This window comes from Lissotriton helveticus, chromosome 3_1, assembly GCF_964261635.1.
Source record: "Lissotriton helveticus chromosome 3_1, aLisHel1.1, whole genome shotgun sequence".
Lineage (NCBI taxonomy): Eukaryota > Metazoa > Chordata > Amphibia > Caudata > Salamandridae > Lissotriton > Lissotriton helveticus.
In genome coordinates this window covers 1,100,484,930-1,100,512,022 of record NC_136061.1, presented here as the reverse complement: position 1 = coordinate 1,100,512,022, position 27,093 = coordinate 1,100,484,930, and the positions used below count along the sequence as shown (strand labels likewise).

The 27,093-nt window shown below is 44.7% G+C and overlaps 1 protein-coding gene across 2 annotated transcripts in view; it reads left to right on the top strand.

The window, feature by feature from the left end:
- The window catches only part of MARCHF7 (membrane associated ring-CH-type finger 7), a 263,235-nt gene that overhangs the window by 150,186 nt on the left and 85,956 nt on the right, over positions 1–27,093 (top strand). For both annotated transcript variants that reach the window (XM_078681680.1, XM_078681681.1), the window contains exon 8: positions 18,574–18,683. In XM_078681680.1, coding sequence (XP_078537806.1) covers positions 18,574–18,683 — 110 coding nt within the window. The remainder of the gene's footprint in view (positions 1–18,573; positions 18,684–27,093) is intronic.

Here is a 27,093-nt window from a genome sequence, read left to right as displayed (position 1 = left end):
TTCAGAGGCGAGGATGCTGCAATTAGTGCCAGGGGCCAGTAAATCTCGGCTCCATTTCAGCTGGGCACACACTGCTTTTACCGGCGCTGGGGTGAGCATGTGAGACACTATGTCTGCGCATGCCCCTTTGACCACTTCTACCTGTGGTTCCTGCCAAAAAGGATTGTGCAACTTCTCCAATGCACCCTTCCTCTCCTTCACCTTCTTCCTCTCCAATCCTTCCTTACATTTCACCTACAATTTCTCCTATTCAATCTCCTGCATCATCACACCACACTGATTAGTATGATCTAGGTGGGGGGGATGACATACCAGACCCACATGCATACCCTGTAGATGAAGATATCAATCCAGATACATATCCTACAGATGACGATATATAGGAGTTCCCACCACGCAATGTGCCTGACATTCCTGATCCTCAGTACTACCCTACAAAACCTTCCCCTCCGAAAGATAGTATTGGGTTTAATCACCTCTTAAATAGAGCTGCCCTTTATCACGGGGTTTCAATGCACTCTGATGCCATTGAGGAGGATTATTTACTGGATACATTTGCGACTGCAAAGGTCTACGCAAATACTACCCATGATCAAAGGAGTAATTAAACCTGCTCCAGAAATATTTAAAGAACCTATGCGGTGTAGTGTGTTAAATCCAAGAATAGAAAAGAAATATAGACCAGCACCATCTGATCCAGTCTATATTAAGGGACATCTGCCACTAGACTCTTTAGTAGTGTCCAATGCACGGAAAAGAGCTAATTCTCAGACTTCTGGTAACACTCCCCCACCTGACGAAAGAATCCAAGGTTATTGACGCGTCAGGTAAACGTATTGCTGCGCAAGCTACAAATATATGGCGCGTAGCAAATACACAAGCCCTTCTCTTACGCTATAACAGGGCTCACTACGATAAATTGGAAACACTATTAGAGCACCTCCCTGATCAATTCAAAGATCAGGCAACAGACCTCATACAAGAAGGCAAATTAATATCCAATGCCTCAATAAAATGTGCACTAGATGTAGCTGACACAGCATCCAGAGCAGTCAATACTAGTGACCTACTCGGACGACATGCGTGGCTACGCATTTCCGGGTTTAAGACGGAGGTGCAGACTACCATTTTAAACCAGCCTTTCAATCCGAACCAATTGTTTGGGCCGGATGTAGACACTACACTAGAAAAAATGAAAAAGGACACAGACACAGCGAAGTCTATGGGAGCGTTACCATCCACACAGACTAGAAGTGCTTTTCGCCGCTCCTTTCATAGAGGAGGCTCCAAGCAAACCTCAGCAGATACAACATCATCTTTCAAGTCGCACACACAAACCTCCTCTAACAAAGGCTACTTTAGAGGAGGATACAGAGGCATGGCCGCACCTACTGTGTTGCCCCGCTATGGATGGCCCCAGAAGGCATTTATTAAAACCTTTATTTTTAAAATGGGGCACTAGGTCATGCTAGGAGGCGACGGCTCTGTGTTTTACCTCCACAGATATTCAAGCGCTTGCCAGGGTTGGAAAGTTTGTGAGACTCTTGGCAAACTTCTTTTCACCCTCCTCGGCTCCTATGCTTCCTGCCCCCCCGCCCAAAAACCTATTACTGACTTTTTTTGTCCCCTTGTCTAGCACCTCTTGTTCTAATCTTTTCACTTTTTGGACTTCAATAGTAACTTAACACTGGTAGTTTTAAAATTGTTTTTACATGTATAGATTTTTTAAAAATGACAGTGTATTTCTTCAGTTTTGTTTCTTGATGTGATAATTGTGCTAATTTGGATATTTCACAGCAATGGTTTTAATTAACTGTGCTAAACAAATAAACTAAACCTGTGTACAGAGGCAATAATAAGGGGAGCGGTAGAGGTAACAACAACCGCTCCTCTTCCACTCAAAACAGTGACTTCCCTCTGCTCTCCCAACAGCATTCCACTCCTGTAGGGGGCAGATTATCACAGTTCCTACTTGTCTGGAACTCCATCACAACGGACAGGTGGGTGAGACAGATTATCCAACATGGCTACTGCCTAGAACTCACAGCAACCCCCCCAAACATACCACCCAGACAGCGTCCAATGTCTACAGACCATCTGACTCTGCTTCAACAGGAAGTTCTAGCGCTTCTACAAAAGGATGCTATTCAATTGGTTCCTTTAGAAGGACAAGGAACAGGAGTTTACTCCCTGTACTTTCTAATCCCCAAAAAGGACGGGACACTAAGACCAATTCTCGACCTCAGGCCCCTCAACCATTACATACAATCAGATCATTTTCACATGATCATTCTGCAACAAGTACTCCCACTGCTGCAACAAGGCGATTTTCTTTCAACACTAGACCTAAAGGACGTCTATTTTCACGTTCCTATACATCCTGCTCACAGGAAGTATTTAAGGTTTGTAATACAAGGACAGCATTACCAGTTCAAAGTCCTTTCATTTGGGGTCACAACAGCATCACAGGTGTTCACAAAGTGCTTAGCAGTAGTAGCTGCACATCTCAGAAGACAACTGATACTTGTCTCCCTTACCTCGACGATTGGCTCATAAAAGCCAAATCATTCAGTCAGTGTCCAACACACAAATCGGACAATTCAACCTGGGGTTCACAATAAACTGCACCAAGTCGCACCTGCAGCCTTCGCATGTTCATCAGTATCTAGGAGCTACCATACACATCTACAGCTCTAGCGTATCCCAGTCCAGCCAGGATACACAGCATTCAGGCCTTATTCTCCACTTTTCAAAACCAGCAGTCTCTCCAAGCCAGAGTGTTCATGAGACTAATAGGCATGATGGCATCTTGCATCTTCATAGTTCCACATGCAAGACTACAAATGCGCCCATTATAAGAATGTCTAGCACAACATTGGAACCAGGCAAGCTCACAGACCCGGTGTTGGTAGACAGCCGTACGTATCTCTCTCTGAAATGGTAGACCACCAAAAACTTGACAAGAGGACGGACGTTCCTCGACCCGGTTCCACAAATAGTGCTCACAACAGACGCATCCCTCACGGGATGGAGCCCATCTCTTACATTACACCACACAAGGCCAATGGAACAACCAACAAAAACTGTTCCATATCAACAATCTAGAGCTGCTAGCAATATTCTTAGCACTCAAAACGTTTCAATTACAAGTACAAAACATAGCTGTCTTAATCCGGACGTAAAATATGACAGCCATGTACTATATATAAAAACAGGGGGGGACACGCTCTCTGCAACTGTCCCAGCTCCCACAGAACATTTGGAGATGGGCCATTCATCAAAACATACACCTGACTGTAGAACACCTCCCAGGAATTCACAATCCGATAGGAGATCTGTTGAGTCGGCAGTCACAACAGATTCACGAATGGGAGTTGCACCCACAGGTTCTCCAACCATTTTTCCAAAGGTGGGGGCAGCCACAGATGGATCTGTTTGCCACCCACGAAAATGCAAAATGCCCAACCTTCGCCACCAGGTTTCTACACCCACGGTCCGAAGGCGATGCGATATGGATGAATTGGTCAGGCAGATTTGCGTACGCTTTTCCGCCTCTCCCACTCTTTCCACTAGTAGTGCGCAACAGTCCGACAACAGTCTCTCAAACTAATACTAGTAGCTCCCACATGGGCACGCCAGCCGTGGTTCACCACACTACTAGATCTCTCACTGGTTCCACATCAAAAGTTACAGCTCACACCCTCCCTGTTAACACAGAACCATGGAGAAATAAGACACCCAGAACCAAGCCAACTGAATTTGGCGATCTGGCTCCTGAAGTCTTAGAGTTTGGTTACTTAAACCTACCTCCAGACTGTATGAACATTATTAAGGAAGCTAGAAAACCTACTACCAGAGCGTGTTATGCCGCTAAATGGAAAAGATTTGCAAAAATGTTCACATTGATCCACTGGATGCTTCCATCCAAAATATCATTTGTTACCTTTTACATCTACAAAGGTCCAATTTGGCTTATTCTTCCACACGCCTGCATCTAGCAGCAATTGCAGCATATTTACAGAATAGGCAACATCTATCTCTTTTCAGAGTACCTGCAATCAAAGCATCATGGAAGGATTGAAGCGAACAATCCCACCTAGGTTACCACCTGCTCCTGTATGGAACCTAAACATTGTCCTTACAAGACTCATGGAAAACTGCTTTCCTTGTTGCCATCACCTCTCTCAGAAGAGTTAGTGAAATACAAGCCTTCACAATACAAGAACCATTATTTCAAATACATCCTAATAAAGTGGTTCTTAGGTCTAATCCTAAATTTCTACCAAAGGTTATCACTCCTTTTCAACTAAACCAATCTGTAGAGCTACCTGTGTTTTTCCAAAACCCAGACTCTGTGGCAGAAAGGGCCTTAGATGTTAAAAGAGCTCTGTTATACTACACAGATAGGACTAAATCCTTTAGAAAGACAAAACAATTATTTGTATCTTTCTCTCCTCCACACAAAGGCAACCCAGTCTCTAAGGGGGGGGATTGCCAAGTGTATACAAATATGCTATCAAAAAGCAAAACGTACACTAACAATTCCTCCTAGAGCGCACTCCACACGCAAACTAGGAGCCTCTATGGCTTTCTTAGGAAATATACCACTAGAGGACATATGCAAGGCAGCAACATGGTCTACACCACACACCTTCACTAAACACTATTGTGTTGATGTGCAGGGCAAGCTGCAGTGGGCCAAGCTGTCCTTAGAACACTGTTTCAAACTACTGCAACGGATACAAGCGACCACCGCTAGGGGAGACACTGCTGCACAATCGATGCTAAGTGTGCAGCTCATATGGCTCGAACGGAAAATGCTACTTGCCAGTATGCATCTGTTCTTGGCATGTAGAGCTGCAGAGTCTTACACGCCCTCCCGCCTCCCTGGGACTTGTATCTGTTCCAGTTCTCATCTTACTTAGATGCACACGCATGGACATCCTTTCTCTTTACTTCTACTAACTCCATCATTTCCCATCATGGCGAAAAACAATCTGAGGATGGAGTTGATGACCATGCGCAGTATTGTCCAAGGGAGGAGTCACCTATCTCGTGACTACAAAGACTTCCAAGAAGACGACAACCTGCAATCATCCGAGCCCAACACCAGGTGGCGATCTGCCCAACACCAGGTGGCGATCTATTGCCAAGTGTCAACTCTGCAGCTCTACATGCCAAGAACAGATACATACTGGTAAGTAGCATTTTCCTTATGTAGAGATCATATTCCAAATGCCAAGTAACAACCATATTAGATCTTAGTCTTTCTGTCTTGACTCTTTTTTAAAATATATATACAGGAACAAGGAGCTTGCCAGAGACTATCACATGCTGACATGGTGGTTTCGAAAACAATCATAGCACCCACTGTGGTTTTAACAATCCGTAATTCTTCATCTTACAGCGCCTCACTTGGGGAACATACTACAGGTACCAGAAGGCTGTGCGAAATGGCCACGCCCACTTGGACAAGTACCGGTGAATATTTAATGGACATTACGCTGTGAGGTGAAAATGGATAGAGCCTTTGACAAAGGGCGTTGGCCCGAAACGCGTTAGGCTGTATATTCTGCTGCGATGCTTTCACACTCCGTGCTGGCAGCCTCTGAGCCAATAAATGGATTTAAGCAACACTCACCTTGTTTTGGGCTCTTCCGTAAGGGTAACCTTTCTGTGTGGATATTGTTACGGCCGACCCGGTCGTGGAGGAAGCCCATCTGCAGTAGCGGACCTGAGCGACGCTAACCAGCGTGCGCTGACAAACAGGAACAAGGAGCTTGCCAGAGACTATCACATGCTGACATGGTGGTTTCGAAAACAATCATAGCACCCACTGTGGTTTTAACAATCCGTAATTCTTCATCTTACAGCGCCTCACTTGGGGAACATACTACAGGTACCAGAAGGCTGTGCGAAATGGCCACGCCCACTTGGACAAGTACCGGTGAATATTTAATGGACATTACGCTGTGAGGTGAAAATGGATAGAGCCTTTGACAAAGGGCGTTGGCCCGAAACGCGTTAGGCTGTATATTCTGCTGCGATGCTTTCACACTCCGTGCTGGCAGCCTCTGAGCCAATAAATGGATTTAAGCAACACTCACCTTGTTTTGGGCTCTTCCGTAAGGGTAACCTTTCTGTGTGGATATTGTTACGGCCGACCCGGTCGTGGAGGAAGCCCATCTGCAGTAGCGGACCTGAGCGACGCTAACCAGCGTGCGCTGACAAACAGGAACAAGGAGCTTGCCAGAGACTATCACATGCTGACATGGTGGTTTCGAAAACAATCATAGCACCCACTGTGGTTTTAACAATCCGTAATTCTTCATCTTACAGCGCCTCACTTGGGGAACATACTACAGGTACCAGAAGGCTGTGCGAAATGGCCACGCCCACTTGTACAAGTACCGGTGAATATGTAATGGACATTACGCTGTGAGGTGAAAATGGATAGAGCCTTTGACAAAGGGCGTTGGCCCGAAACGCGTTAGGCTGTATATTCTGCTGCGATGCTTTCACACTCCGTGCTGGCAGCCTCTGAGCCAATAAATGGATTTAAGCAACACTCACCTTGTTTTGGGCTCTTCCGTAAGGGTAACCTTTCTGTGTGGATATTGTTACGGCCGACCCGGTCGTGGAGGAAGCCCATCTGCAGTAGCGGACCTGAGCGACGCTAACCAGCGTGCGCTGACAAACAGGAACAAGGAGCTTGCCAGAGACTATCACATGCTGACATGGTGGTTTCGAAAAAAATCATAGCACCCACTGTGGTTTTAACAATCCGTAATTCTTCATCTTACAGCGCCTCACTTGGGGAACATACTACAGGTACCAGAAGGCTGTGCGAAATGGCCACGCCTACTTGGACAAGTACCGGTGAATATTTAATGGACATTACGCTGTGAGGTGAAAATGGATAGAGCCTTTGACAAAGGGCGTTGGCCCGAAACGCGTTAGGCTGTATATTCTGCTGCGATGCTTTCACACTCCGTGCTGGCAGCCTCTGAGCCAATAAATGGATTTAAGCAACACTCACCTTGTTTTGGGCTCTTACGTAAGGGTAACCTTTCTGTGTGGATATGGATATATATATATATATATATATATATATATATATATATATATATATTAAAACTGTATTGACTTGGTAAAATAAACTAGGATCTAACTCCTAAAGGCAATTTGCTGCTGGAGTTACATATTGCCTGCAGTGACTGTTGCTAAGTTAGTAGAGCTGCTCTTTAATGCGAGAAGGCTTTACTGCAGGACCATTTCTAAAATAGTTGAGGTTAAAACTGCACACGTTTGTTTGAAATTAAGTCTGAATTAACTATTTTCAATTGGGTTTGTTCCTCAAATGTTCAGGAATTTTGAGTGCATCGTGAACAGAAGTGATTGCTGGACCTAATGCAGAATATGATTTAATGGAATATTCTACTAGTTCCAATTACATCCAGATTTTCAGTAGGGATGTGTTTTCTGTTGGTTATTTGTACCTGCAAATTCCTCATCACATAAATCTCCTCCAAGCACCAGACGGGATCTGAAAAACTTAGCATTAGCTCTCTTGCACAGACAATTGATTCTTCAAGTCCACTCAAACACCTCTCCGGATGTGAATTCACGGAAGCATATATGGTGCCACCTGGTATTATGCTAGTTCTTTTTTCCACCTCCTTTTTTCGGTCCTCTGTGCTGGGTTATACATTTTTCTTCCATTCTAAAGTTTTTGAATGCACCGTGCATCCTATTTCTGGCAGTTTAGACTCCTTTCAGATTTCTACCATTCAGCTGAGTGTGCTGGAGTTCTGAGCCATTCTTGACCTGGTTTGGGCCTTTGTCTCTTCAGGCTCTGGTGAATGCAGGTTGTACCCCTTAAATTGACAATGCAGACCAGTGAAGGTAGTTGCATTTAACTCTCATGGTAATATCAAGTGAACTTTTCCTCGTCTTGGTTACCATCTTGTCACCTCTTCACATCTGTTTCATTAGGAGGTTTTCCTCCTACAAGACATTGCTCTCGACCTCCAGACAGGCAATGTGTTCAAGTTTACCCAACAGCTCCAAACTAATCCTCTTCTTTGGGCTTGGCTCCTGCCTAGTGGGGCAGAGGTCCATTTTCCAGCTTTGTTGTCGTGATGTTCCTTGTATTGCTTAATTCGCTCCCACCTTTTTCCACATTTGATGCTTACACTGCTTAATTGGTGGTGTTTATCCAGGCTTTGTTGGTTAGTGTCTGGCTCCCTCAACTCCTTCTGGTGTCTCTTCGTGCCCTGAGGAGTTACCAGGCTTGTTGCATGCCCTTCTGTTTGCAATTTGTATCCTGGCCTGCTTTGAACGGGTGTTCCCCTTTTGTTTACTTTGTCTACTTTGCCCCGAATGCCTTGACCATTTTTTTACAGTGTTGGCGCAGGGCCCGCAACCAGTATTCCAGGTGTCTGGTGTTGTCGGTTCAAGAAGTGACCTTTAGAGCTGATCCTGGTGCTGTCTCCTTGGGTCTTGTGATTTCCGTTGTTTTCTGATGCCATAGATATGGCATCAAGGAAGGTGTGTGAAGATGTAGATATGTGCCTTCTCTTCTTTGGTGTCTGAGCGTTTCTATTGTGCCTTTTGCATTTATAATGCATAGAATTAAAGTCAGTCTATGTTGACTGTGCCCTAATTTTCTTTTGGAACAAATTTCCTATTTTAATGAGACTGGAGTTGTTGGTGCTGCCACTATGCAGGTTAGAGTTTTTAAATCTGTTTTATTTACAAAAATCTTTCTGTCTGGCCCTGCCTCTTCGAAGCCTTTGCTGCCTTTTAATGAGGCACTGATGAAACCAGTCAGCATACTTGGATTAGACAAATCTCTGCTTTAGTGGCCATTATCTCCAGTTTACTGGATTGTCTTTAATCTAGTGTCAGACATTAGTGAGGCAAACCTGCTTCAATCACAAGGTTGTTGACTCACCTCCATCTATGTCTTCACCTGTTTCATCGGACGTGGATTAGATGTGATGGGGGTAAGGGGGGGGGCGCAACATTTTCTTGTTAATAGTAATGCTGTCTATTGAACTGATACTACCATGCTCTTCGAATTATGGTGGTCCTGCTCGTTCTAGGTAATGTGAACCGTTTAGGTGGATCATCATTGATTTGGAGTTGCTTAATAGCTTCTTGAGTCTAGCTGACTTGTTAGTTGTCTTTTGATGGCTCCCCTATTTTCGAAGCAGGAGCTGAGCAGGTTCTGAAAAAGTGCAGCTATGCGCACGTTCCTTCCCAATCTTGTTTGCTGGCTTAATTTGTGAGGAAATTATGTGGGCTGATTGGTCAACAGCTAGGCCATATAAGGTGACACACCTTTGGGGAACATGTACTAAGACTTCACTCTGGGTGCTAAAGTGGTGTTTTGTCTTTGGAATCTTTAAAACCACTTATGGGGCTGTTTTGCTTGTTTTTTCCCTTTCTGCAATGATGTGCATGGTGCGTATTTTGATTAGAAAGGCTATCCATGGTGGTGATTTTGCTGACTTACTTTCTCATGCATATATACACTGTGTACTAGTTTGGTGAGCTTCTGCCGTAGTTCAGTTCTGCTTGGGTTGGCATAAGGTGCCATGGATCAGCTGGTTCCCCTTCCAGGCTATTGCTGTCTTGTTAAAATTCTTGTGAGTATTTTGGATGTTGCTAATCAATTGATCTCCTTGGTGTCACGTTTGAGGGGCTTATGTTCTTTTTCTCTGGGTTGTTGTTGATTAATGATGCCGATCACCGTCCCACGATTCCTGTTAAGAATAATCAGGTACAATAAGCAGCATTGTTGAAGATGTCTGTTGTAGATAGTCATTACAGAACGTCTGGTGGCGGGTCAACCACAGACTGTTTATGTTTAGCGGGATGTGTCGGAAGATATGTGCAGTGCAGGCCTTAAAACTCCAGAGATTTAGAAGGGACAGATAGAAATTCTGTATACAGCATAAATTGCTCGTTACAGTAACTTAAAGCCGCAATCCTGGTCTTAAAGTTAGGTGTCCGTCCACGACCCCAACGACAGACAACCCTCCTTTTAGCAAATAGTGCCAGTGCCACATATCGCCTGTGTAAGGCATGTGCATCTTTAACATTATCGAGAAGGGCAATTAGTGTAAACAGTAGCAGGGTCTCCTCCACCCTGAGGGAAAGTGCAGCCTGCACTTCTAGCCAGTGAGCCATCACCAGACTACAATCCCATGCTAAATTTATAAAATCAGCGCCAGGCAGTCTGTCCGCACCGGGCACAATGGTTGTCATAGTGAAGGTCAAACCTGTGTAGCCTGAAAGAAGTGTAATATGCCTTCTGATGGAACTTGCAATGGATAATTCTTAGTCTACTACTTGATGAAATCTGGGCTGTCTGTGCCTTTGTTCATCAGAGGTCGTTTCCCACGCCTAACTCAATCGACTAGCCCGCCCTGTTGGTGTGGGTGGTACAGGTGTTTAGTACTGGTGTCCTGAAGCATGTTGTGTAGTGTAACGAAGCTAGGTGGGTCAGCAGGGAAGGCTACAACAGCTGCTTTGGAATTGCATTGCAACCGGAGGTATGTAAAGAATTACGGAAGTAAGGCAGGAATACTGCCTGTGAAATCTGTTTGTGTGAGAAACTGCCCATCTCTTTATAAGTTGCCCCAATGAAGTAGCCCTCTCTGATTTTGAGATTCCAGACTCATTTGTGTAACATACAACGGGGTGGTATTCAACAGGCAGAGGGGAGTATATAAGGAATTTTTCCTCTTTATGGCAAAGTCTCTGCCATGCCGTTGTGGTACAAGTGGCCAAAGATGGGCCAGCTAAAGGAATACAAACCAAGGAAGCAGAAGGGATTGGCGCCTTTATATCCTTATTCGACCGCTAGATGGGGGAGAAAAGGGATGGCGCAATGCTAGTGATTAGCATGATGATCTTTAGCACACTATAAATAGAGCTGCTTGGCAGACACCTCAAAGCTACCCTCCTGAAAGAGCTACGTAAGGGTTTCCCACTTAACTCTTGGCTGCTTTCCCACCCTGCCAGCCGTATCATCTGAGGTTTCAACATTTCAAAAAGATTTGAAAGTGGGATGGGGATATTTATAAAGAGGTGTAGAAATGTATTTGGGGAGGGACACCATTTTCTTCAAAGCAATGCTCCCTGCACCGGACAGTGGGAGGTAGATCTACTGTGATCTGTTCAGTTAGTGTGAATTGCTGCCTTGTAATTGGTGCTTATCTCTTCCACCCGGTCTCGAAATATCCTTATGCCCAAATATTTGAATTCCTCTGTGCACTGGAAAATCTTCGGTAAAGGGAATTATGGCTTGCGTGAGAGGGGAAGAGATGTGACTTCTCCCAATTAATGTGGATTCCTAATGGTCCTCCAAAGTGGACAGATTGTCTCAGTATGCCATTTAGGCTCAAATGGGGGTCTCCCAAGATAAATCGTAAAATCCTCTGCATATAGAGATGAAGAGATGGCGACTAGGTTATTGCAGCACATACGCATGGTGGTGCTGCCTCAGTTTGGATGCCCGGGCTTCAGCTGCCAGGGCAAGGAGGAGGGTTGAGGGCTGGCAGCCCTGTTTAGTGTATCTCGATCACAAAGGGGTCGGTGATCGACCATTGATGCGCACCTTACTTTTAGGATTGTATTAGAGTAACTTGATCGAACATATATGTGCTTGGCAAGCCCATCCTACCAAAGAAACTGCAAGTAGTCCCATTCGAGGGAATCTAAGGCCTTGGTAGCATAAAAAAATATAGCCCTTGCAACTAATTCTGGACCAATAGCTTGCAGAACCGCAATGGCATCCAAAGGATATGCGAGGTGAAGCGCCTGGGTATGAATCCCTACTGATCGGTCGGACTGAGTAAGGCGTCAATGGGAGTTAGCCTGTTTGCAAATAGTTAGCCAGAAGTTTGATTTCACAGTTGATCAAAGATGGGCTTACTAGTCTATAATAGTGCTATAATTAATGCCTTGTACATGGTCTCGGGAGCTGTCCCATCTGCCGTGCCTCATTGAAGACCGTGAGTAAAATTGGGGTCTGACTCTCTGCATATGTTTTATAGAATTCAGCAGGGAGCCAGTCTGGTCCAGGGGCTTCACTTTTTTTTTTTTGTATTGCATCTCTGATTTTAATCAGTGGTGAAGTCCTGTTCCAGAAATGTCTGAACATTGTCCAGTCAGCCCTAGGTGACCTCCTACAGGTTCAGGGCCATTTCCACTAGATCTCGTTGCTGTCTGGTGTAAAGCAAGCGGTAGAAGTCTGCAGAGGTTCTTAATATACTGGCAGTATCAACTCTCGTCTGGCAATGTTGATCCTGAAAACTGAGTATATCTTTAGCCGCCCATGGCAGTTTTATCACTGTAGCAAGGGCATTCCACGCCCTTTCGCCTTCTCTGTAGGCACGTGCAATGGCATATTTGCCCCAATATCGACTCTCCCTAGGGGCTACTTCATGATATTCTGTCTGTGTAGACCTGATCTGTTGTGCTATGATAGGGTCAGTGCTTGCTGACTTCTGTGTTTCCTGCCATTTGAGTGTCCTCTCTAAACTATCATAAAAGGAGCGTTTGACACCCTCTCCGCTTCCCAGATTATACTGATCTGCTGCACGGATCCTAGATTTCTCTAAAAAAGCTCATTGATTTCCGTCGGAAGATGTTCTGCAAATGGGGCATCCAACAGGATAAGTGGAGAAAGGCACAGTGATAGCCCATTGGGTAGGGCATAGGCACAATAAGGGTAAGCATTATGATGGAATGATCTGAAGAAGTTCAGGCGAGGTGCAGAACTTGTCTTTCATAAGTGTTAAGGTGACGTGTGCCCTTCCCTCTTTCTCGTTCAAGTGAGTGGGGTCTGAAAGAACTCCATTTCTCCTTTTTTTGGATTTCGTTTTAGTTTTGGGTTGATTTTCTGTTTGCATCGCCCACTTATATATGCCTGATCAGTTGATTCTGCACTATTGGGTACTAATGTGTAGGCATTTTGCTATTTCTCCTAAGCTTGTCTCTGTTATGGTAGAACCTTCTGATATCTCCTGCATTTTTAGCCAAGAGATTGGATCCGATTCTTTAAAAAGTTGGCCCCATCTAAGAATTCCTTTTCTTTCATAGGTACTGCAAGGGAGTCTTGTAAGCAGGCTGGTGTGCCAGGTGACTTCCAAATAGGCGCTTAGTGACTATAGTACGGTATCTGCAATGCAACTCTTATTTAATGCCAGATTTTGCATGCCCCCTGGAGAATCTTTAGTCTCCCTTTGTTAAAGTACTTAAGGTCACCAAATTTGAAGAGAAAAAAACCTGGATATATTTGGTGGGCCAAATGTAAGTGCACGAAAAAGTCAGGAGTATCTTTCAAGAGTTGCCTGAATATTTTGAGGTGGAAAGCTCTGTGATATTGGAGGAGGTCTGGGCTTGCTACACCGCCTTTTTCCTTTTTCTTCCTAAATTTTTTGTTCTGGGTCTTTTATTTCCCCCATATAAAGCTAGAAAAAAATTCTTGTACTTTTTTTATCCACTCCTTCTTGAATTCTAAGGGGATGGTGTTAAATAAGAAGGTATATTTGGGTAGAATAAACATTTTTAAAAGGTTAGATTTGCCTGATAAGGGTAAGGAATCCCAAAGCTAAAGTTGTTTCTTTACTTTAGAAGTGACTAGGTCGAAGTTCACTTTTGCTAATTCCTCCAAATTTTGGACTGCTCGGATCCCTAAATATCTGATATTTTGTCTTATTAGATTTCCCTGGTAGTTGGTATTACATTGCATTTTTGTTTTTTTGTTGATTGCCATCATAACCAGATATTTTGCTTTTCCCATATAGCTGATATAGACAGATCAAAATGGACCGTAAAAATCAAGTCATCGGCATAAAGCCCAATTTTCTTTTCCCACCCATTGCATGAAAATGGTAGTATATTCCTGCATGTTCTTAATTTTATAGCCAGTGGTTCAATATAAAGATTGAATAACAATGGAGAGGGCGCAACCCTGTCTGGAACCCCTACCAATTTTTAACTGTTTAGAAAGATTCCCATTAACCAGTACTCTGGCCATTGGGTTTTTATATAGAGCCTTAATTGCTAATACAAAGGTTTGTCCTAAATTAAAACGCTGAATCACCTCTTGAAGAAAAGGCCAGCTGACCCTATCAAAAGCTTTAGCAGCGTCACATGTCATCACCGTCTAGAGTTTGCCATATTCTGTTGCTAGATCTATTGTGCCCAATAACTTGGTCACTATGTATCAATGGACCTACCAACCGATCTAACCTTTTAGTGAGAATCTGCGTATATAGCTTATAGTCGCTATTAAGAAGGGAAATCGGTCTGTACGACTCTCAGACCCTTTTGGGTTCTTGTTAGGTTTGAGACGAATTATTATGATGGCTAGGTCCAAAGAGGGGAGGGGAGATCCTGATTTAGAATATAAGCAGGGTTAAAAAGCTTAAGCAAGATGGGCGCCAGCTCTTCTTTCAGTAAAGAGTAGATTTCATTGGGTAGGGCATCTGGCCCTGCGGCCTTACCCTTTTTTAAGCTATTATGTTATAAACTTCTTCTAATGTGGTAGGAGCATTTAATTCACCTCTAGTTTCTTCATTAAGAGAGGGAAGATCGAAATCCCAAAAGAATGTTTCTATCTGTTCCTTACTCTGATCAATATCTTCTGTATTTAGGTCCTGGAAAAATTGTATAAATGAGTTAAATTTCCCCATCCTCCGAGATGATATTCCCAGTGGCTTGGCATTTTAATTCTTTGATGAAATTCTGGCCTGATTAGCTTTGATCTTCCAGGCCAGAAGCTTTCCACACCCTTCCCCATATTCATAATTGGCATGTCTGCTGGCTTCCTAGTTTCGTGTCACCCTGATAATCAGCTAGGTTAGTTTTTGCCTTTATCAGCTCTGCTTCTAAGCACGATTTAGTTGATATATTTGCGGTATACCCTATGTTGCTTTGTAATGTTTTAATCAATTCTTCTAAGGTTTTAATTTCCTCCCTAACCTTCTTATTTTGTAAATTACTTAGTTATTAACCCCTCCTGTGCTCATGACCCGGTTAGCTCGTCATGAGCCACGGCGCTCCGGTGCTCATGACGAACTGAGCTTGTCATGACCGCGCCAGTTACATGGAATGCTTGCATGCTGGGTGGATTCCCTGCTGTGCTGAGCGTTCCATTGGAACGGGCGTGGTCATGACAAGCTCAGCTCAACTCTGAGTGCCGTGGCTCATGACGAGCTGACCTTGTCATAAGCACCGGGGCGCTGTGCGCGCCCCGCTGTCCCCCAGCACAGCGGGGGAAAACAGCTCTGCAGTGAAGGGGTTAAAAAGCCGCTAAAATGAACTTTCTATGTATCCTATACCATATTTAAGGGAGCAGAATCAAGATTAGAGGAAAAGAATTCATACATTGATTTTTTTCAGATTGTCAACTAGGGAAGATTCTGAGAGTAAGGTTCAATTCATAGTCCAGCGTCGCTCAGGTGCCCTGTCTTTGAACAAAATCTCAAGTGCGACCGCTGAATGGTCTGATAGATGTTCCGGGATATGAGAGACTCTTAGTGTTATTGCTGATGATGGGCTACCAAAAATCGATTTTAGATCGGTGACCGTGTTTTTTGTTATGAAAGGTAAATATACCCCCCCCCCCCCCCCCCCCCCCCAGCCCTATTTTATGAGCCCATAAATTTCCATATATCAACCAGGCCTATATCCTGAATTAGGTGTTTCAAGAATTTTCTCATTTTGGGTACATCTACTGATGCCCTCTTGGAGGTTGTATCCTGTGCTAGATCTATAAAAACATTAAAATCACCACCCATAATAGGTTCATTTAAGTCAACTAAGTGCAAAAATAAGTTGTATGAAGGTGTAGGGTCGTCCAGGTTTGGACCATAATAGGCAACAAAGGTGAGCCACACGCCATAAATTTTTGCCTTAGCAATTGCCCATCTACCTAATGGATCTACCATGGTTTCACCTAAAATAATTTGGGAGGATCTTTTAAATAAAATAGCCATCCTTTTTACTATAAAAGATTGCGTGTTGCATATACCATGCTCTATCCATTGTTAAATTTTTAAAATATCCGACCATTCTTCTTTTAGATGGGATTCCTGGATGAGAATAACCTCCAACCCACTCAACTTTAAATATTCTAGGATCCTTTTCCTTCCCAAAGCCACCCTGAGCCCATTGACCTTCCACGTTAGTATCTTTAAAGGTTGAGGGATATCTGGCCCAACCATACAGGAAGTTGATATGCCAAGAGAAACCTGGGTAACTCAGCCAATCATGAAAAAAAGCAGCCAATACACAACAAAAAGGAAAAGAAAAACTAATAGAAACAAGGACTTCTTTTTGGAATTTTCTCCCACATGCTCCCCACCCAATGTGATTCTATTTTTTTGTATTCTTTTAAGGTTGCCTTTTTTGCCAGTGACCCTCGCCACCCACCCTGGGGAACCCTCCCTACTAACTTGAGGTATACTATGAATATCTCGTATGAGCTCTCCTTTAGCATGGCGGTCACAATAAGAAAACTATTATATCGACTGGGCCTTAATCTGCTCAAGGAAAACCCTCACCTTGACAGTCTTTAAAGTTATACATCATGTTATTTCTCATGGCCCTCAGAGATGCTGGAAATCTTATGTTTGCAGTGGCACCCGGATCTTTTAGCTCCTGAATAAATCTGATGAGCTCCCACTGCCTAACTTGAGTGGTACGGGAGATATCAGACCTTATGCTAAAAAAACAGTCATTGTTTTATATGATCCAGCCTTCAATGCTCCACAGAGGATTCTTTCTTTTAAAGAGTAAGTTTTAAAATTAGCTAGAATCCTTCTTGCTTTTTTTCTGCCTGGGCGATTCACAAAAGGATCTCAATGCACCCTTTGTATATCTTCAAGTATTTAAAGTTCACTAGAATCATTCTTGCTGTTTTTCTGCCTGGGTGTGAGTCACTTACAGCCTACGATGAAATGTTGAATGTCTGGTGACACAGCTTTTGGATGTTTCTGGGAACATTTTAGGAAATGTTTTGAATGTGGTATTCAGCAAGAAGATTAAACTATTCAAACAAACCTTTTGTTACATACAATATCTTGGTCTAGCACCGTATTGAAGGATTTTGTCACCCTCCTTATGCACTGAAAGCACTTTAGCCAATTTTTTGCTCAAGTTCTTTATTTATATTCCTCCCACTTGAGTGTTTTACTCTACCGTCACTTGAACTAGACTTGCCAGCTGCTGACCATGTGTTTAGCGTCTTAAAGTCCAATTTTGGCTTAACCATCAAACTGTTTGGGTTATTAGATTTCAGTGTACATTTCATATGAACACAACTTCACAAATGCGGGAGCCAAAAGTGAAGCCAGTCCATGTTACCAAGGGCAGTCTTTTTGGAATGGAGACCACACACCCTTCAGTATTTCTGCTTTGCCCATGTATGAATGAAAGTGGAAATGAAATAGATATAATAGCAGATTTCAGCCCGCCCTCTATTGTATTTTGTTGCTAAACTATTTGTTAGCTGCCTTTCATACTACAGTCTGTATGGACTTAAGGTTGTTTATAGTTTTAATTCATCCATCAATATATTGATGCTCTTTGTGCTGTATTTCCTCCCACATTTCAATTTTTCTATCCATTATGGCTAAAGGCCATAGACCAATAAGTAGCTACTCTTAACTATCCTTTAATTTTGCAAAAGCAAAATGAAGGTAAAATAAACCAAAAAAACAGTTTATAGAAAAGTAGAGCTGCTTCCAGTTTAGTGTAAGAATGTGATCATTTGAATGTAGTTATTTCTGGTACTTCAGTCTTGCAATTTCACACTCTGTTAATGTTAACTAGACTTGTATAGCGCACAGCTGCCTCAGCAAAGAGGTGTCCGCTTAACAGGTGTTAGTGGAGTTGATCACTTGCAGCTGAGGTTTCGTGCTACATGTTACATTTGCAGCAGCCACATTGTGGCAATGTATAGAACTTTGGTGCTTACAAAACCCTACTATGTAGAGTTCTAATAGCAGTGGCCCTTTTAGGCAGAGATTGACATTCTTGTAGAAATACCTGCTGAGGCACTTGCTGGGCAAGAACACATGGCTGGTGGTGCCCCAATCCTTCTTGATGTTTTATAGGGGAGTGAGGCAATCTGCTAAAAAGAAAAACAAATAGGATGAGTACCCCTTCAGATTTAAAAAAAAATAAGTCATTTTGGAATAAAGTATGCATGACCCTATGTGTTAGCTCACTGTATCTAAATTTTGTCATGTTGGTTTTAGATCTATGCAGCTTTGTCCCTTTAACCACCAAACACCTCACTGATGCCTTTAACTTTATCTGATGGTTTGATCTGTTCTTTAGAAGTGTTTACAAACCCACAATTTGTGCAACCTAGGTCTAGCAGCCTCTGTTTCAATGCTTAGTCGTCCATTGACATTTTTGCGTGTGGTACTGGTAAGCCTAATCCAGTTTAACAGTGATCAAAGCATGCAGTATGTGCACGAAGTTGTGCATTTTAAACTATCCTTTTTCCATGCATACCGAACAAACTGTTTTTGTTTTTTCCAGGATCGAGGTTGGAAGCTGTAACTACTTGTGAGCTTTGTAAAGAGAAGCTTCGTCTTGATTTGGATGACTTTGATGTTCGTGAACTATACAGGGCACACCATAGTGAAAGGGTTAGTATGTTTCTAGAAATAGCTTGTGTAGCAAGTAATCCTGACAGAATATTTGTTTTTCCTTTGCTTTCACTTTTAATCAGTTTACATTTTGTTTGGCTATTTTGTGGCATTTTAGTTGAGGTCAAGAAAAGAGCAGTTCCATACAGTCACTCATTAAGTATTTATTGCGATACTTCATCATAAAAGACATTCTATACAAATTAGTGCAGAAATATAAGACAATGTCTAAAATCCATTATTATAAATAGATCTATATGTACAATATAAAACCTCCCTAAAATAATATTAAATATATATAAACAAGCAATAGACTTCATACATATCATATATGAAAAAATCAATAGTATATACTCTCCGTCCTAAAATAGATACTAGCAGCAGCCCCTACAACAATTGTCACTGCTTCCACAATCCTGTCGACTATACCCCTCCATTCTTCTTCCGGAGAACCCATGCCCAGCTCAAAATCTTTGCTACTCCAGTTACAACTAGATTTGAAGTATCATTTTTCAAAATTCTACTTGCAACCAAAGCTGATCTTGTTCCCAGACACAAACATACAGGTTTTAGCCAGGTATGCCTTGGGTGTTGGTTCGCTGGGCAAACAAATAAAAAGTGGTCGATAGTTTCAGTGAGATCTGGGAAAAATAAACATTTGTCGCTACCAGCAGGGAGATAGCCAACGTAGGGGTAAGGTGCCTACTCTGAACTGGTGATACAGTTTACGATCGAGTAACTTCGTGATAATATCCCAATAAACTTCCAAGAGGGGTTCATCCTTAGTCTCAAGAAAAACTGTTGTCATGGATCTAGTGACATGGGTGGAGAATCTCTTAATTTTAATCCTCTCCAATACACAGCACGGATAACTTTTTTTGGTGGGAACTCAGCTGTGTCCAGATGGGCCCAGAGTTCACCCATCCCCATATCTGACAGCAGTGATTTGATTTCAGAAAACCAGGGGATCCTATGTGAACAACCCAACCCCCTTACTTCCGCCAGAGCTTTGGCGTACAAGGAGAGCTCTGGAGTAGTCCAGAGACGTCTCCAGAATGCCAAAGTTCTGAAGTGTGCTATGTCCTCAAGAGCCTGACAACCAATATCAAGCAAAAGAGGAATTCGTGGTAAAGATTGGGGTAGGACTACTATCGATCTCAGAAATTGTTCTGGGCAACAATAAGTGGGGACAAGTGCTAAAGCCCCAGATTTCTGCACTGTACATAATTGCGGGCAACATTTTCGACTCTTATATCTTAACAATGGGGGCAATAGGCTTAGTTAGGGACAACCTGTGCTCTTTAATCAGTGCGCCAGTTAACTGGGAGTGCTTTAATGCGAACATGTCAATTTGGGGCTGCCAACTCAGTTTATCACTAGAAGTGACCCCCAGGTAGGTAAAAACGTCTGTCTGCTCCAGAGGGTCACCACCCATGAAAACCTGTGCTCTGACAGACTTCGAACCATGGAGCACCATAAACTTAGTTTTCCGCACATTGACCTCCAACTCATGTTCGCGGCAAAACACCTTAAAACGAGATGGTGCCAGTTGTAGTCCCCGTCTCGTTTTGGAAATAAGTAGGGTGTCGTCCGCAAACATGAGATTTCATGCCAGCTAGTATCGGCGCGTCAGTCGGGAAATTAACAAAGTACTGGACCACCCCGTTGATAAATGGAGAACAGGGTGGGAGCCAGCACACACCCCTGTCTGACGCCTTTACCTACATCAAACCTATTGGTGACCTCCCCCGGTTTACCCCATCGAACCTGTGCAGAAGTGTTAGTGGAGGTTAATCAAGATAGCAACCAGTTCATTAGGCATCCCCAGCTCCAGTAGTACTTTCCATAACTTTGCTCTTGGCACTAGATCAAAACCAGATCTAAGATCCACAAAGGCCGCAAACAACATGCCCCCACCTAAAAACACCTCCTTCCAGTACAGTAACACAAATCTAAAAGCCTGATCCAGGGTCCCTATATGTGTGTCCATTCAACAATTGTGAAGCAATAGTGATCGAAAACATTATGCAGGATGAGCTTTTTCCAAGAAGTTGATTTGAGAACTCCACCAACCTTCACTCCAGTTACTAATAAGAAAATGCCATTGTTTTCTAATATCCGCATCCCACAACCACAGTTCCGTCTTGACGGAAATACCAATACCCTCAAACACTAAAATTGTGAAATTGCCTAGCCGCATGCCAACTCGTCTAACTCTACCAACATAGCAGTTAGCTTCATAGAACTAGTCACTGGGAAATTAAAAATTTCACAGCATAGCCAGTTTGCAGCGTGAATCTTTCTGGATTCACTATGCTGTGCATTATTCTGCAGTCTAGTGGTTGGGTCCGGAATCGTAGTCTTTTCTTTCTTTTTCTTTTCTTTTTTGTAGCCCAGGTGGGCGCCTTCTTCAGATTCTTTTTTCCGCCGTTGGGGTCTGGATTGTCACCGAGCGGCTCCAGAGTTTTTTGGAAGAAAGAAGAGTAAAAAGACAACATTTTCACAGAAATGTTTGGAGAAGTTACCGAAGAACAAGATTACCAAGCCGGGACGACAAAGAAGGAGGAGATCTTCGACGTCCAACGGAGAATGCGCACACAGGGGGCCCCCTGAGCGCAGGAATGGACAAGACCCCGTTTAAATTCTGCCGTAACTGCCACCACAAATACGCGCAGAAGGACCAGCACCTGGTCTGCATCCTCTGCCTGCCGGTCAACCACGAGAGCAAGGATTGCAACGCCTTTTCCGCCTTCACCCTGAAAACACTCCGGGTTAGAGAGAGACAGGAGAGCCAACTACAAGATGCAAGGCAAGGGCCAACCTCCGTCGCTACAGGACCTAGGCCTCTTGAGCGACGAAAAGGACAACATCGCCGAAGGACCAGATGACTACACTGTCTTAGAGACCGATAAGAAAACATCTAAAGAGGTAGGAGAGATGTCGACCCCATAACCCTCGACAGAGCCTCGAAGGCCTGAACCAGACTCTCGAAAAACAGTCGAAGTCCTCTAAGGGAGCACCGTCGCCGAAAATTCCGGCGGCCGTAGCTGCATCCAATGACAAGCAGCTCAGCGGATCCTTCGAAAAGGACTCCCAGGCGACGAAGGCTGGCGAAAAGCAAAGGTCGTCCAAGCATGTCCCAGAAAAGGAACGCTCGACTTCGAAAGAGAAGGACTCTGAAGGTTGTTTCGACTACGTCAAAGAGATCGCCCGAAACGCTCGCGCCGAGCATGTTGCCGAGCTGGAGAGAAAGAAGAGAAGGTTCGAGGCCGAAATGGAGAACATCCTGCAAAGGAAGAGTTCAGCGAGAAAATGAAAAGATTTACGATCCCGTCAAAATCGCTGAAATAGAGGGGAATGAGGAGTTTAACGTCGAAGAGCCGCAAAACACCCGAACCCCAGGAACATCCAGAGGAAGAGGGCCTCTACTACGAGGAAGAGGGCGACTATAACAAGGGAACTAGCTCGTCATCTGACGCAAGACCTGGAGTAGCAGGACCTCGACGCTGAAAACCCGGAAGAGCCCGTGGAGGCGTATCCTTTGAGGCCTTCGCCGCCGGATGACATTGGGGCCTATAACATGGTCATCAGGAACGCGGCAACGGCGTTTGGAGTCAAGCTTGATGAGGAAAAACCAAAGGCTGACTTCCTCTTGGAAACCCTGCTCCCCGCTCTTCAACAAGGAGCCAGTTCCTCCCCATGCTTCAGTGTGTCATGGACCAAGGGAGGGAGGCGTTCAAAGACCCAGTGACATGCAGGTCAATCACACCTAGGACGGAGAAGAAATATAAGCACTCCTCCAAGGACCCTCCCTACATACGGGGAATCCGTCACAGCGGACTTCATTATTGCAGCAACAGCCAGGAAAAGGGCAAACGTCCCGACAACATCAGGCCCACCACCAGACAAAGAAAGCAGGAGGATGGACCTAACTGGGAGAAAGATGGAGGAACGCAGCGGTACACTGGCGCATGGCGAACTCAAATGCCCTACTGAACAGGCACCAGTACCAACCCTGGGACTAGGTCAGGCAACTGCTAAAGCGCCTCCCCAAGCAATGTCAGCAAAGAGCTTCACACCTGGTGGAAGAAGGAAAGAACATTGCAAATTCTTGCTTGAAAACAGCCTTGGATGGGGCTGACACATCCAGCAGGCTTATGTTGGTAGGAGTCAGAGAAGGAATGCCTGGCTCAGGATCTCAGGCTTCAAGCCAGAAGTACAGAACAACATTCTGCGCACTCCCTTCAATGGAGAGACACTGTTTGGGGCGCCGGTGGATGAAAAACCTCACTCAGCTCAAGAAAGAAAACGAAACGGCAAGGTCCGTGGGGGCCTTGCAATTCAGAGGGATGATAAGGGGTACCACGACACGGAGACCGAACGGAAGAGGGGGAAATCAGCCGGGAACGTCACACCAGACATCCCCGCAAACCCACCAGGGCGACAGTCAAGCCCAGGAGGGACAGCAAAAACAAAATTGGCAGTACCAGCCTCTGGGCCAGGCCTTTTGCGGGAGGGCGAATGGACGTGGACAGACGAGAAGAGGGGGCCAACAACCCACCTCAAAGTGACTCTGCCACGCGAAGTGTGCCCACCCACACAACTTCTCCGAGGGTGGGGCACCACAAGACCAAAAAGAGGGTTACACAAGCCAAACGTCACCGAACATGTAACACCACTAGGAGGCAACATCATACAGTTCGGATACTGCATAGAGTTGGAAAAGAGATCACCGAACAGAAAACCAAAAAGAAGGGCGCACTCTGGGAAAGAGCTGGCGCTACTCCTAGAAGAAGCACAAGAACTCCTCCAAAAGGAGGCCATCGAACCTGTTCCATTCAGAGAAGGGAACAAGGGAGTGTACTCCAACTATTTCCTGGTTCCAAAAGTTGCCGAAACGCTAAGACCCATCCTGGACCTAAGGTTCCTGAACAAGACTCAAAAATTCAAAATCCCTACAGGAGGTCATTCCTCAGATAAGGGACGGAGACTTCATGAACACCATAGACCTCAAAGATGCCTACCTGCACATTCCCATGAACAGGCAGCACAAGCATCTACTAAGATTTACCATCACCAAAAAACACTACCACTTCACATCCCTGGCCTTCGGACTAAAATCCGCACCAAGGGTCTTAACCAAATGCCTCGCGGGTGTACCTGCGGAGGCAAGGGATTCATGTATACCCTTAACTCGACGACTGGCTCATAAAAGCAAGCTACCACAAGACATGAAAAGAGCACACACAGCAGGTCACAAAAACGCTAACGGATCTAGGATTCTCCATACACTGGGGAAAATCCTCAATGGAACCAGAACAAGTGAAGATCTTCCTGAGGGCACAGATCAACACCACACAGAGCAAAGTGTTCTCCAGCGACAAAAGAACACTGGCCCTGCTGAAGGAGACACGTCAGTACCAGAAGGGGCGAGCTCTGACAGTGAGGACAGCAAACAAGATCATGGGGATGATGGCGTCTTGCGTACACCTAGTCTCCAATATACGGCTACACATGAGACCATTCCAGGAATGGCTGCAACAATGGTCACAAGCTACAGGGAGTTGGGAAGATCTAGTGGTTGTAACACACGCAGTGCAGTAGGAGATAACATGGTGAAACAAGGAGAACATCACAAGGGGAAGCCTTTAACACCATCAACCCCAACGGTGACCATCACCACAGACTCCTCCCAGATGGGATGGGGAGCACATATGAGCAAGCTCAGGGTGAGGTGTCTGTGGACTCCAGCTGATGCGGTCAGACACATCAACTACCTGGAGCTGAAGACTATTTCTCACTCTGACGGCCTTCCAGAAAAGACTGTACAACCAGATGTTGTTGATACAAACAGACAACATGACAACAATGTTCTACATCAACAAGCAGGGAGGAACACAATCAGCCCCACTATCCAACCTAGCATAGGAGATGTGGAGATGGGCCATCCCGCTCAAAATAGACCTGCTAGCCATACACCTACCAGTGAAGGAGAATGTGGAAGCGGAGAGGCTCAACAGACAGACGTCAGCATCCCACGAGTGGGAACTCAACGCACAGGAAACGCAAAGGCTATTCAAAAGGTGGGGAACACCGACGATGGACCTATTTGCAACACACCAGAATGCAACATGCCGAAACTTTGCATCCAGGCAACCAGGGGTACGATTCCAAACAACAAGGGGCCCAAAGGGGATTTGGACTGGGTACAGGCTGCCCCCTACTCACTATACTCCTCAAAACACTGTGCCTGCCCTTACAACAAGGTGAACTATCCCTTCTCTTGGATATTTCAATGTCTCAGTAGTGGGTATATCTTACTCCTACTACCAGTTTCAGTGTCTCATGTCACTCTTTCTTTGGATATTCATATCTAAAACCGCGTGTGTGTGCAAAGTAATTCCTTGTGCTATGCTGCTCTCTTACTCTACCCTTCTCTGGTAAAAAAGGGGAGGGGAGGTTGGTAATGCCTCACGGGAGCAACCACCAAGGGGGGGATGTGTCAAACTGGTACTCGCTTGACTCCCCGCTATATCATCATCAGCAGTTGCCAACCTTGAAAATAAAGGGGATAAAACTGCACAAAAAGAAACTCAGTGTAGTTATGTGAGTGACCCACCTAAGTGATAGGGCCTGACCTCCAGGTTATGAGTTATAGGACCTATTCAGTTAAAAAGAACTGGGCTCCACTAGCACTTTCCACTTTATTCTTTGCCGTGTGCCTGTTCTAATAAAAACCAACATGTTTCATCGCCGCGTTATACATTACCGGCGATTTCATCAGGGTTGTGTCTGGGTCAGCGTAATTCTTGCACTTATCTTATTGATTTTCTCCCTTTATTGTACCAGGTAGCCTTATGTTGAGGTGCATACCAGGCTCCCGTAGAAGAAAATGCTGTTAAAAGAACCCCCTCTATCCATAAGTAGGTTCGCGTGTTCGCCCTTGGGTCGATATCGCTTGTGCAAACTGTTGTGGCCTCCGCTCACCCTTCCAGGGGTACGATCCCAGGGGAATGCCCTATGGATATGCTGGTCGAAAACATTTGCCCACGCTTCCCCCCCCCCCCCGATACCCTTGATACCCAGGGTACTCAACAAGTGCAGGACCAGCAACACGACACTGATCCTCGTGGCACCACAGTGGGCAACGCAGACCTGGTACTCACAAATAATAGAAATGGCACAGGGACCACCCCACAAGTTCGGGAAAAGAAAAGACTTACTCTCCATGCAAAACGGTGAAGTTCTGCACCCAGAGCCGGAGAGCCTCAACCTAGCGGCATGGCTCCTGAGGACAGAGTTTGCACATCTAAGAATTCCTGAGAGCACCCTACGGGTGCTACGAGAGGCTAGGAGACCTACCACATGTAAATGCCATGTGGCAAAATGTTCACACAATGATGCAGCAAGAAGAAACTACACAAAAAGATGACAATCGAGTCAACGGTGCTAAGATATCTCACGCACCTGCTGAAAACAAAACTAACTTCATCCTCGCTAAGAGTACACCTAGCAGCAATAGTAGCCTACACAAGAGGAGAGACAGGAAGGAGCTTCTTTACATCACAAATAGTAAAGAGGTTCCTGGAAGGGGCAAAAAGGATCGCACCACCTAAAAGGATGCCGCCACCGGCATGGAACCTTCATTTAGTCCTAACAGAGCTTATGAAAGCGCCCTTTGAACCCATCCATAAGGCCTCCCTACAAATGCTGACAGGGTAAGCGAACTACAAGCGTAATGAGAACTGACCCACACTTTATGCCAAAGGTGGTGTCAAGTTTTCACATGAACCAAACAATACAGATACCAAGTTTCTTTCAGAAACCATCCACAAGCGCAGAGGGCACTGCACACTCTGGACGCTAGAAGAGCAGTGATGCATTACATGGAAAGAACTAAGGAGCATAGAAAAACAAAGCAGTTCCTTGTGTCCTTTGCAAGCAGCTTCCTGGGTAGACCAGTAACAAAGGGAACCATCGCTCGATGGATCGCACAAACTATACAATTATGCCACAAACAGGCAGGCCAAGAACTAGCAGAAGGGGCACGAGACTACTCTACCAGGAAGAAGGGAGCAACAATAGCCTTCCTGGCTAACACACCCATCCAAGACATATGCCTGGGGGCAACATGGGCTTCGGTGCACACGTTCACTAAGCACTACTGTGTGGATATACAAATGAACAAGGAAGTACAAGCAGGACAGAAGGTGCTTCAACATATATTCAACAACCAACGCTCCTCTTCCACCCAGCCGCCACAAACGTAACAAACCGCTACAAAGTCTATGCACAGCATAGTGAATTCAGAAAGATTCACGCTGCAAAATGAATCGTTTCTTACCTGTCGGTGTAGATTTGCAGCTTGAAGATTTTTCTGGATTCACTAGCGAACCCACCCACCTCCGCC